At 33.7% G+C, this 12587-nt stretch overlaps 1 protein-coding gene across 1 annotated transcript; it reads right to left on the bottom strand.

The window, feature by feature from the left end:
- Window positions 1-10371: 10371 nt before the first annotated feature.
- Window positions 10372-12587, bottom strand: FH (frataxin-like protein; the record flags this gene model as incomplete). Its single annotated transcript, XM_089718722.1, is given in 5 exon segments — window positions 10372-10693; window positions 11999-12093; window positions 12191-12238; window positions 12333-12405; window positions 12547-12587. Coding segments are annotated over 5 exon segments (387 nt in total), but the record flags the coding sequence as incomplete, so codon positions are not given.

Here is a 12587-nt window from a genome sequence, read left to right as displayed (position 1 = left end):
CTATTCTTTCCAAGCCAATTATTAAAGGATTCATACACGTTTGTGACATGTTCACTCTTAGCCTCTTGCCAGAATGCATGTCTGGCCCACTATGATAGAGGTATCCTTAACAACCACTCTTTAGGCTTCCCTTCAAATAATTGCTCAATGTTTGTCATATGAACCTTGAATTCTGCAAAATTTGCTGCGCTCTAGAACTCCCTCCTTATACTAGCTCCAGGATATTATTTTTTAAAGTTCATGAACAAATGTCTACAATAGAATCTATAAACTGCATGTGGGAAGACTATTTTTACAGGATAGATTAAGCCCTATAGAATCGTAATTTTGTAAACATTAGTGCCATAAAACAACAAACTTTATTTAACTATACTTTAACTTTTATATAAACATTAATGTTAACTAATAATGGTAAACAACTATAAAAGTAGAATATTGAGGACGCTTGATTTTTCCATGGGAGGAAAGAATCAAAATGGAACTGACTTGATTGATTTTATTTATCAAAATGGTTTTCTCTTTATTAAACCTGTTTATTAATCCTCAGAAATGGTGATCCTCTTGAAAAGGGGATTTGTAAAATTCTCTTAAATTGATAAGAGTTTTATTTTTTTAGGAGTCACCACCCTCTTTAGGGAAAATTGTCGAGTTAATCAATCGACTAACTCAGTTTTAAACTAGAGATAGGGTTCGAGACTTAGGTTTGATACGGGAAGGTATTAGGCAACCATATCGCCCGATTTAAATCGGCCTCCTCGTTGTCCATTAATTTGCAATAACTTAATAATATAATGAACTAAAATTGAGGTGTAAAACGCTTTTTAATGCAATTTTGGAAAATATGTCAATCAAGCATACAATCTCATCCATTCAACATGAAATAAACCATTTAGAGAAGGGGAAAAGGAGAAAAGAATTACAAACCATGTCCTATTAGTACAATCTACCCTCATCCCTTTAAAATTTCCCAACCACACTAATTATTACATTAAAGCAATATATAGGACTCGTTAAGGTCCCTTACATTTAGCCAATATACAATATAAAATCATAGAAATAAAAAAGGCATCCATACAACACAAACAACATCATAAATAACATCCATAGAGTTACAATATACATTCATAACCATAACACATTCATTTATCCAAATAGTGATTAAATAATGCATGTTTATGTTATGAGGTTAATGAATAAAGGGTTCGTGCAACAATAAACATGATACAATCAATTACAGGGCATAAATTTAAAAGACAATATTAAAAGTGCTTGCAAGTAAAGAGCATTAATTTAAAGGGCAATAATTTAAAGGTTTGAACAAAATCAGCGTCCATGGTGTTGATGGTCGTCATGAATGATGAATAAATACACCAATCACCTCTTAGAATATTGTTTATTAATGTTTATTTGATCCATTGATGGACAAAAATGCATCTTAGACGACTTAAGGTTTTGCCACTTAATATCCAAATCGGGACCATTTTGTTGATTTCTAAGATTCTGGCCTTCTGAAATGAAGTGTCTGGTGCCACAAGTAAAGTGGTGGCCACACATAGTGGTGTCAGGCCCTTCCCTAATCATGAAGGTCGCAAAAAGGAAATAGAGCAACTGGGGCAAATTTGTGATGAAGTGGTGCGAGCCACTTGTCTATGGCGCATGCCACATGCAGTGGCATAAGCCACTGCTACTATCAACGTGCCACTTCAGCAAAGAAAGCCTATTTTGGTTGATCCAAGGTTTCCCTCACAATTAGGCTAAAAAATCACGTTTTAACACAAAAGAAAATGAAAAAGAGATGGAGAAACGTAGTAAAGGCCCTCATAAGCTACATTTTTGAAGATTTCCTCAAAATTTTTAGAAGAATAGATGAAGAAACCCAAGAATTGAGTTTTTGATCCAACAATCCAAATCTAAGGTTGGATAAATGTATTTCTGGGATTTTCAATGAAACCTTAAATTTTTTGTGATTGGAAATGAATGAATCACAACTAAAATCAAAGAGAAGCATAAGTTTTCTCAGATTTTTGAATTGAGTTTTCAAAATGGAATAACTTCCTTAAAGTTTCTAAAAAATCCTCCATTTAGACATTCCCCAATGCCCCAATTTATAGGCAAGTGGTGATTTGTGGCCCTATTTTAGGGCTTACATGGCAAAATGCCATGGGTGGGCCCTAAAACAGGGCTGAACCCATTTGTACCAAATCAGATCGAGTGGCACATAAAACGAGATGCACCGAGAAGTGCACCAGGTGGGCCTGACGCGCTTCTCGGACCTAGTTTCGTTGCAAAACACCCGGTAACCCAAAAAAGTAAAAAAAAGGTTGAACAAGTGTATTACTTCAGCTAGAGACCATTAGTCCCAAAACCGAATTGATCAGGAATCTCAATCCAAACTTATGTAAAAAAATAGTTTATCATCACTAAGCCTTTAGGGGCAAAATTTGAGCGTTTACAAATATGAACTTATTAGGACCAACACTAATGCTACCCAATATATACAATTATTGTTAAATAATAACTCTGACATAAACAACCACTCAATCAACCATATCATGTCTTAATAATTTCTTTTTAGTCCACAATAATGTCATACAACAATTTGAATAATGGCATAAAACATAAGTAAATTTTAAGGAAGAGACTCTTTTACTTTTTGCCTATCTGACATAATAGTCCAAAGCCTGTCATTTGCACCAGCAACCAATGCAGTCCTTCAAACATTTCATAAAGAAAGTCCTTGTGGAACTACTTTCAGTATCCACAATTGCAATGGCTAGAAGAAGCACTCCTTTATTTCCATCAAGGCTAAAATAGACAGGCATACACCCCATGTGGACCCTTCAAGTGGTAGCCATCCAATCCAACAAATGGCCTGCAACCTTGTAAAAAACCTTCGTTCATAGCTCCCAAAGACAAATGGACTTTGAGTTGTGGCCATCTTCTTTAGTTCAAACTTCATATATGCACCTGGATTGAATTTTGTCAATGCCTCAAGATACTTAGGAAGTTTCTGGAAACTGTCTTTGTGAGACCCCTATGCTAGTTCTTTAGCCTTATTCCTTGCTCTTAATAATTGTTAAATATCAGTTTCAATACCCCATTTTCCCTTCAATTTAACCTGTAGCTCATTGAAGGATCATTAGCCAAGTCTTTAGCTAATTTTTGTTTGATCCACTTAACTGTGGCATATAGGTTTTTTTTGTTACCAATTGGTCTAACATAAAGGTGTTCCTCTTGTAGGATTTTAACCATAAAAGTACCATATAAAGTCCTTGATACTCTTATCATGAAACTAGATCCATCTTCCTTGCATTTGTAATAGCTCTGATAGCATCGTTTTTTATCATTTTATTAAAAAATCCCCCTTTCGCTGCATAATCCCTAAGTGCAACTTTAAAATGAATTGATATTAACAAATGTTTGTCCAGTTGGAAATTTTATTTCCTTATTGTCTTTAGGCACATAAAGATTATCATACATTCCTTTAAATGGATATGGTCTTCGTCTTTTCCTGCCATTCCTCACTATGAAATCATCTTCATCACTGCTTCTTATATCTTTATCAGACCCAACATCAGACAACCCATTAATAGATTCTTCTTCATCAGAGCTAACATGTTGATTCCCATTTTCTCTTTTTGATACTCCTCCATCTGAGTCATCTTCATCATCTTCAGAAATGGTAAAACCATAATAATCATCATCGTTGCTCTCTCCCTCATCAATGATATCTTCTTCAGTATGAACTTCAGGCCTAGACATCCTATTAGAACTAAATATATAGGTATGCCCTACAACAGGTCTCTTTTTTTTTCGCATTTACTTGGGAAGCTTCAACATTTGAACCTTGTCTATTACCTGTTTGATTTAAATCTGTACCATCAACATGTAGGGGTGAGCATTCAGTTTAACTGAATCGGCCGAACCAAATTGGTTCAGTTTGATCTGACCAAATAGATTTCATGCTAATCGAAATCGCACCAAACATTATGATAATTAGTTCGATACCAAATTGAATTAGATTGGTTTGAATTTGGTTCGATTATTCTAAACCAAATAATCTATTTTAGGTGTAAAAATCAATTCGGTTAGCTAGGCAAGTGACCAAATCGAAAACTATTCGGTTATCTTATTTGAAGCAATCGGTAATCAATCTCTAAAAAGCTTATCGAATCAATATGAAATGAGTCTGTTTGATTCGATTATTCAGTCCATACAGAATACCACTCACCCTTATCGACATGTATGCAGTTAAAGAAAATATAGGATGTAAATATGGCAAGATATGAATAACTCTACAACAGAAATGACACTAAAATCCGAACAAATAAAACCCAGCAGACTAACAAAAAATTATTTTCCTACATAATACTCAGGTTCAGATATGCTCAAACCAGGAAAAAGCCCTCAAATAATTATAAACCATCGAATTAAGCAAAACCTGTTACCATATCACACAAAGCAATTAGAGATTGATAAATGTTTTAGGTAAAAAAGAATCTAAAAACTAGTTATATACATAATATGGACACAACTATTTTATAAAATTCATATGCTTGCACAATAGGAAATGCTTACTTAAAGAGCGTTGGTGTAATGCCAAAACTTGCAAAGCTGCAACAGGCATGCAGTTAATGTCCTCTATTCTAATATTATCAGTAATTGATGTTGGTGTCCTCTTTGTTGTTCTATCTTCAATTCTAACCCCTCCTATAGAAAATTCTCTCCCTCTAGACAGGCCTAGCTCCCTAGATAAACCTCTTCCTCTAGACAAGCGTGTCCCCCAAGTAAGCCTCTCCCCCTACATAAGCCTCCAACTAAAGTTTGTGAATTTTGGACAATTGAACTTAGATTATCCCTATGTCTGTTGCCACCTCTACTACCCTTGCCTCTAGGAAAAGCAATGCCCATTCTCCCCTACTGTGCCTTGGCAATAATGTATATGCATGATCTGGCCTTAAAAAACTATCCTAAACTGAAGCACCATTTATAAACCGAGTCCTTAAACTCTGGCTACGAATATTCACATTCATGTTAGTGTAATTGTTTCCATATCTCCTCTTACCGTAGTTTCTTGATCCCATATTACTCTACGCCCTACACTCTAGATATTTTCTGCCATTTCATTTCCCACATCAACAGGATCCACATTTATAGCACCTCTATTTCTAGTTTCTGCTTTAACTAAATAGTAACATCAAGCATTACATCACTTCCATTCCCATCCAAATATACATTATTCTTAGCAATTTGACTACCTAAATTATTGGGTCCACCCTCAATAGCAATTTCCATATTTTTAGCATTTATACGAATGGGGATAACAATAAATATGTTTAAACATTTCGAACATGAATAAAATATCCTCATCATTTTCAATTTTAATACCACTCCCAACAACAACTGAACAAAGTCAAATTTTGGCCTCAACAACTTCAATACAACAAACAACAAATCCAAATAACAATACTTATCTGGATTCAAATTGTCGATAAATCCCTTCTCTTCTCCAAATTTCAACTCTAAATCATACTAGGAAGGAAGAAACATCTACAAAACAGAGTGACCCATACAAAAAATTCATAAAGTTTAAAAATTTACAAGAGAATGTAAAAAGATTGTACTAGGGCAAACAAACACAAAGATTTCAAACCCTAAATTCAAAATTTTTGCATTTCAAACTAATACACGTCTAACAAATAATAATGCCATAATTTTTCCTTCACTAGTGACAAGAACATTACTAATTATTTCATGCAAAGAAAAATTCAGACATTGAAAGTAAAGACAAACGCGTTTTCATTTCTGACCTCTATATTAGCAGCCCAATTGGATGAAAATTAAATAACTGACAATCGACTAAATGTAGCTATGAAATTGATTTTTCTTTCAAGTGCAGGATTTCTCGATCTCGACATAGGGAGATAAAGAGCCATTTACTACAACAAGGGCAGTAGAACTTTCCAAAACTTGGATTTTTTATTCGACAATTTGAAATGACAACATATAATGTAAGGGAGTGCTTCTTCATCTTTTTGAATATACTTGATGGGCAATGTGTCTTTTTCGACTAAGGGGTCATATGGTTGGACGGAAACAAAATAGGGAGATATTTTAATTTGTTCTCTGAAATACAGAGACGAAGTAGTTAATTAACAAAACTAGTTGGGGGCTAAATAATACTTCTCCCATATAAAGTAATTAAAATATGTGCAACGATATTAATTTGGAAAACTCTATAAACAATTCTAAAATTTAAATTGTCAAAAAATTATTAATATAGTTGTATATATGGAAAAAGAAGGATAAATTTTATGGTTGAATTAACTTAACTACCCATTCTTAATCTTTGTTAAAAAAGTGGGACTTTTTTTTTTGGGACGGATGGAATATTATTTTTTTTTTACGGAAACTAATTAGAATATTATAGCTGGAAAGAATGTTTCTCATCCAATACAAAAAAATATAGGCTATTAATTATATTATTATTATTATTATTAGCACTAAAAATTTAATGTGATTTATTTTAAATATTATAAAATTGTGATTCCCCTCCCGAGCGCCATGGGAAAGATCTGAAGGACGGAATCTAACCAGACGGGCCCATTAGTCAGTTTCTCATGGGGTGAAGGGAACTCTTTATGGTTTCTTTTATTTGTTGTGGTTCGATTTAACACTTAAGTGTGTTAGGTTAGCTCTTTGGAGTGTTTTGACAGTGTGTGATGCGTTTAGAGTTGCCACCTTAATTTATTTTTATTTTTAGAAAAAATATTAAGGAAAAAACCCCATGATTGACTCTGTTTTAGTTTGCCGGAAGGATAAAATGCACTAACATCGAATCATTGGGTTTGGGGACTAGGTTTTCAGCTTTTTTCATATGAATCAATGATTTGGGAATTAAAGCAAGTAATCAAAATAGGATTTGCTCATTTTTATCAATACATGAACATACTTATAATGCATGAGAATATAAAAAATATAGCGCATTAAAAGCATAATTGAAATATAAATGTCTAATTTGAAGGGGAGCCCGACTCTAGCCTCATTTATTAAGGATTTTAAGTCATGTGACACATTTTCCTAAATCCCGATTGGTCAGTTCCGTTGGGAGACTGCTACCTAGGCTAAAATCTATAGGTATGCATTCATATCTCATTTGTATAAGGATCAGGGCGCATGGAGTTCTACCATCGATTGGGATGGTAGAGTTTTGAGGGTGCCACTCTTAGAGTGGGCTTATGGGGTGCCGGACAGACCGAACTTAGGTTTGAAAACTGGTTTTGTATTGTGTACAGGACAGACTGGGCTTAAAGTATTTTGAATGCATCGAGCTTGACAGTTTATAAAGTGTCGGATGGATTAGGCTTAATTGACAAGGTTGAGTTGAATGATTATAACCTAGGACGAGGGGTTTGAAGGTCGAGTGTGCAAGTGTGTGGCTTCAAAGTTCCATGGTGATGAATGACCAAGGAGGTTGAGTCTTTCTCCAAAAATAGCAAAGGTAGGGCACGATGGCTCAAAATTAGTCTTATATGATATATATTAAATAGCTTTGGTCTAAGGAAGACCAAAGTGTGATGGAAAGTCGAAAGGATCGACGTTTTAGAACGAAGTCAGGCTTTAACTGAACTAAGAAATAAGAGCAAAGTCGGACTATAAAGCCTTAGAATCATTCACAAAGGGAGAAATAGAGTCATTGATGCTTGAGAAGCGCTCAATCAAGCAACAAGAGGTGTTTGAAAATAAGGGGGGAGTGCCCATTTATAGGGCTAGACTGCCCTCTTGTTGGTACCGACCATGTCAACACCGATATCGGTGAGGGCTGCTCCGGGTTGCTCTTCCTGTACTAGGTGGCAGATGATCGATACAGCCGCTGTGCTTGTTAGTACCAATTAAGGCAAATTACTATCTGCCCTTTTGGCTTGATTTCTGAGTTTTGAGATTTTGAGGGCCCGTTCGAGGTCCAAATGACATCCAATCCAACTGATTCTCACGCCGTTGGAACTGTATCGGAATTTCCTAAAGCCTAGTGCTGAAATCATGGTCAACAAAAATACAACATAATAAAAAATTATAATTTTAAAAATTCATTATCATATATATGTAGTGATTAATATCACCTACAACAAGCAACGCAACAATCATAGATAGCTGAATAGGTTATATCACGGCTAAATATGAGAAAACAATGCAGGCGATACTTTGCCACTATAAAGCATATAAATAGCAGATTCCACAACAATTCATGAGTAAAGCCTTGGCTATTTCTTCCATGCATATGTAAAGCTGATTCACGGCTTTAAAATATCCATACAATCTCGACAAATATTCAAAAAAAAAAAAAAAAGGAACACAACACAACATCTCAAATGCATCATATTAAAATCTCACCAAGGCAAAGTAGATAAAGAAAGTTAGTCAAGGTTCGTATCCTAAAATTGGCATTAGGTCAACTGATGGTATGATGGGGAAGTGAGTTTAGGTTCGTGTTGTGTAATTAATTAATTAGTTAATTAATTTTAGTAATAATTGATTAAAAAGAAAGAGGTAATGAGGAAGTGAGTGCAGTTGAGCAAGCCAAGTTACTCATTAAGTGATTATTCACATATAAAAGATAGGAGACCCAAGGAGCTAATGATACGAACGTGATTCAATGGATCTTTTGGTAATTGCCTGTGGAAATTATAAAAGGAGCAAAGGAACAACGTAGAAACCCAGCCAAATTCTCCAACGATTTCAAACCAAACAATTTCAACTTCAATCAATCAATTTAATTTATAAAGCATTGTTTTCATCTTTTATTCAAGCACTATTCATTTACTTTTTTTTTTAATTACAATTTTATTTCAACAAACAATTCAAATTCACTTTTACAAATTTATTTGCTTAATTTATGTTAACTAGTGAAACATATATTTGTGGATGCAACCATAGTCCAAAAGTTAAGTTAAGCACATTTTTATTTGATAATTAGTATAGTGTACACACCTTCACGCCCACAAGTTCCATTCAAACTGTAAGCCAGTCGCCTAACGATCCCTTGCTCATTTTCCTTTGCGACCAACAACATTTAATGGAAAAAGCTCCAAAAGTAAATGAAAAACTAAATAGTTAATGAAATGAAACACTACGGTTGGGTAGTGTATTTTTTTTTTTTTTTTTTTTTAAAAGCAAGGAGAAAGTGATTAATTTTAGCATAATATGGGACCCAATGGTAGTTTTTTCTAAAAAAATATATATATATACTTTATGACAAAAATGTTAGAGGCGCTTTGCTCCTTGGGCCTGATTTGTTGTCCCTTTTGGGCTTTTGGTCGTCGGTCCCTGAAATAATTTCAGTAACTGATCAAAAACATTTGACCATTAGATTACAACCGTTCAATCTAACAGTCCCTAAATCGTATGGCTGGGGAAAGCCATCTATGCTTCCTTTGATTAGAAGAAGAAGAAAAGGAAAAAGGAAAAGAAGTTATATTCCGCCTTGCAAGATGGAAATCTCTTTGATATAAAAGTTTTAGCTATTGAATTGAATAGAGTCGATCCCGGGAATAAAATATATGGTGATTGGGACTTGGAAGTTTGATAGTTCTTTAGCTGCACCATATGAGTCAAGTATTAGATTTCTGAAATTTTGAGTTTCAGTTCGTTGTTGATATTTATAATATTGGGCTTTATTTATTTCCATAAAATAATTTATAAAAAAATAGTTTTTATAATTTTCGGTTCTTTAGTCGTTCAAAAAAATAAATCAATTTGAAAAATATTTTCTTGATCAAAAGAAAATTAAACAAGAAAATTAAATTATTTTTAATGAAATAACTTTTCATAAGGGGAAAATATTTTCTAGACATTAATAAATTTATTAGAATCTTATAAATCAGTTACCATTTACCATCATCCACCACACTAGTCACCAATGAGTTTCACAATTTACCTTTTTTTTTTTTTTTTTTTTTTTTTGCATTCTTCTTGTATTAACAATAAAATTCAAAATTTTTATTATTATTAATATTTTTATAGTCTTATGAATCAAAACTTTTAATAATTTTAACTAATTTTTAATATTGCAATCATACAACGGAAATAAATAATTTAAAAAATATTTTTCAAAAAAACATTTTCTTTTTTCAAACATAAGTTATTTTCCAGAACAAACGGGGCCTTTATTACAAGTATTTCACCTAGAACTGGGAAAAATCTAGCCCAGAACCAGCATGTGCGCGCGCTGTATTCATACAAGTTGGTAGTTCAGCAGCAAATGTGCCAATGAATTGATCCACCAGAAAAATATTCTGCGAAGCAAATTGGAAATCTACCAAGCAATAGTATAGGTAGTCAAAAATCTCTTCCCCTTACTCAACAGCAACTATGTATGGCATCCAAGAAAAGCAGAGATTTTATTTTAAACAAATATCATCGATTGACACGGTTGTTGAATGAGTTTTATAAAACGAGCAGAGGGATCAATATCCACATATAAACCAAAAGAGACCCGGTAAATGACAATTCGGGATATCACCTAGGAAACAAAATTCTTTAATACACTTTAAGAATTTACTACAACTAAGTAAGTTTGATAGGTTGACCACATAGTTGCTCTAATTCACTTTCCAAAACTTTCAACAAATTTGCTTTTGTCCGCCTATAAACCCAAGCTTGAGCACTTCGGTCCCAATCAAACCTCGATGGGCCACTGCAAGAAAACAATAACAATTCAACTTCATAAGAAAATTAAAAAGTTAAGAAAAAGAATTGCCAACCAAAGTACTCCCTGAATTCATCAAGAGCATCACGGCGGTGATCAAGGATCATTTTAGTTAGATTATCACTTACTTCAATCAGAGAAAAAGATTAAATAGTAGACAGATTAAAACTAACAGTAAATTTTAAGCTTCATTATTGTTTGGGTTAACAAAACTAGTCAATTAATTTCATCACTTGTAACTAGAAAAGCTTTTCAATGAGATTCTTTTCTCTTTGTTGGATGCTTGTGCATGTGTGTGTGTGTGTGAATTACATTCTGAACTCCAGCCATTTTGCTCTCTATAAAAAATTAACATTTACAATTGCTGCAAAACTTTTACATTTCGGACATTATACCATGACCTAATAAATGGAATTGAGACTAGAATTAAAATCCTTAACAGGAAAAAACAAAAAACATAGGAATTATGCATACAACTTCAAACCTGATGGATGACCAAATTCTAGGTTTAGAGAATGACACAAACATTTGATCGATCTGTCGGCCCTTACTCTTTTATTTCTACTATTAATTGTTCTACCAAAAAAGTCTCGAAGTAAATTAAAGAATCTCGCAAATTAGATTGTATTCCTAAAAGTGAGTTGTCCTAAGTAGCCATGCCATGGCCAACAATGCTACTTAAAAACAATTGTCTGAGAAAGATGAACCATAGTGTATTCTTTTCACTATCTTGTATCCTTCAAAAAATTAACCAACATGACACTTCCAAAAAATGAAGTCCAAATTTTTTGCACTATCGTCCACCATCCAATTAACTTACTTTCTACTAAGATACAAAATTACTAACAATAACCAGGACTCCACCGTCCAGGGTCAATCAATTTAAAGGAACCTATTAACAGTTTGCCACTTTAAAGGAACCTATTAACTTGATCATTTGACCAACTGAATTTCTAACTTGCTTAATCATACCGAACAAATTCAATTATTATAATGACTACAACACTTCCATTGATCAATGATAATTCATTTGAAAACATAATCAAACCGAAAAAGAAAATAAAAGAAAAAACCTACTTGATTTCTAAATGAAAGGGCTAAACTTAAATCTAGTTCTTAAATAAAAATTATGAGTAAAAAAAATTCAATAACAAGGAGAGGAATAAGAAATCTGGCGTGCTAAGAGACAATTGGACAAGAAAAACAGAAGCAAGGCCGTCATTGTGAGACCAAAATGCAACAATGCAGCACAGCACATGAAAACTGAAACAACAAGTAGAACAATTTTGATACCTCACCGGTGAAGACAACCAAAGTTGCCTATTGGGCGTTTGCTTGTTCAGCACATAGGTGCCCAAATCTCCAAGCTTGAGAGTCAAAACCTCATTCTACCAACAACATCAAGAAAAGAAGAACCCATTAAAGACACAAAAGAAAACTATTAAGCTGGCATAACCTAAAAAAGAACACATCAATCAATCGCACCCCATAATCTATGTCAAGCCCATCAATTTGGACACTGTCGCCATATTCCTGCACAGCATCAACAGCAATTAAATCAACCCATAAGATATAAAGATAATTTCTTTTGAATAAACTTGGAAGCAGATAAATTTCATTCATCGACCTCGAACTTCTCTTGAAGGTCATGAATAGCAGAATCAGCTAGTTTGTGAAATTCATCTTCCTGTAGAAGAGAACTGTATCCACATTAATTGTTATTAGACACTAATCGCCTATTTCCAATTCCTCAAACCGATACAAAATCACAGAAACCAAAAAAAGAAAATTGCAGATATGCAAATTTAAACACATAGCGGAGATTATAGAGCAAAACAAACCGGTAATCAATGGCTGTAGGGCCTTGAGAGTCGGCGCCGAG

The sequence above is a fragment of the Jatropha curcas genome, chromosome 3, assembly GCF_041381405.1.
Source record: "Jatropha curcas cultivar XTBG-Jc1 chromosome 3, XTBG_Jcur_1.0, whole genome shotgun sequence".
Classification (NCBI taxonomy): Eukaryota; Viridiplantae; Streptophyta; class Magnoliopsida; order Malpighiales; family Euphorbiaceae; genus Jatropha; species Jatropha curcas.
This window is presented reverse-complemented; position numbering and strand designations above follow the sequence as displayed.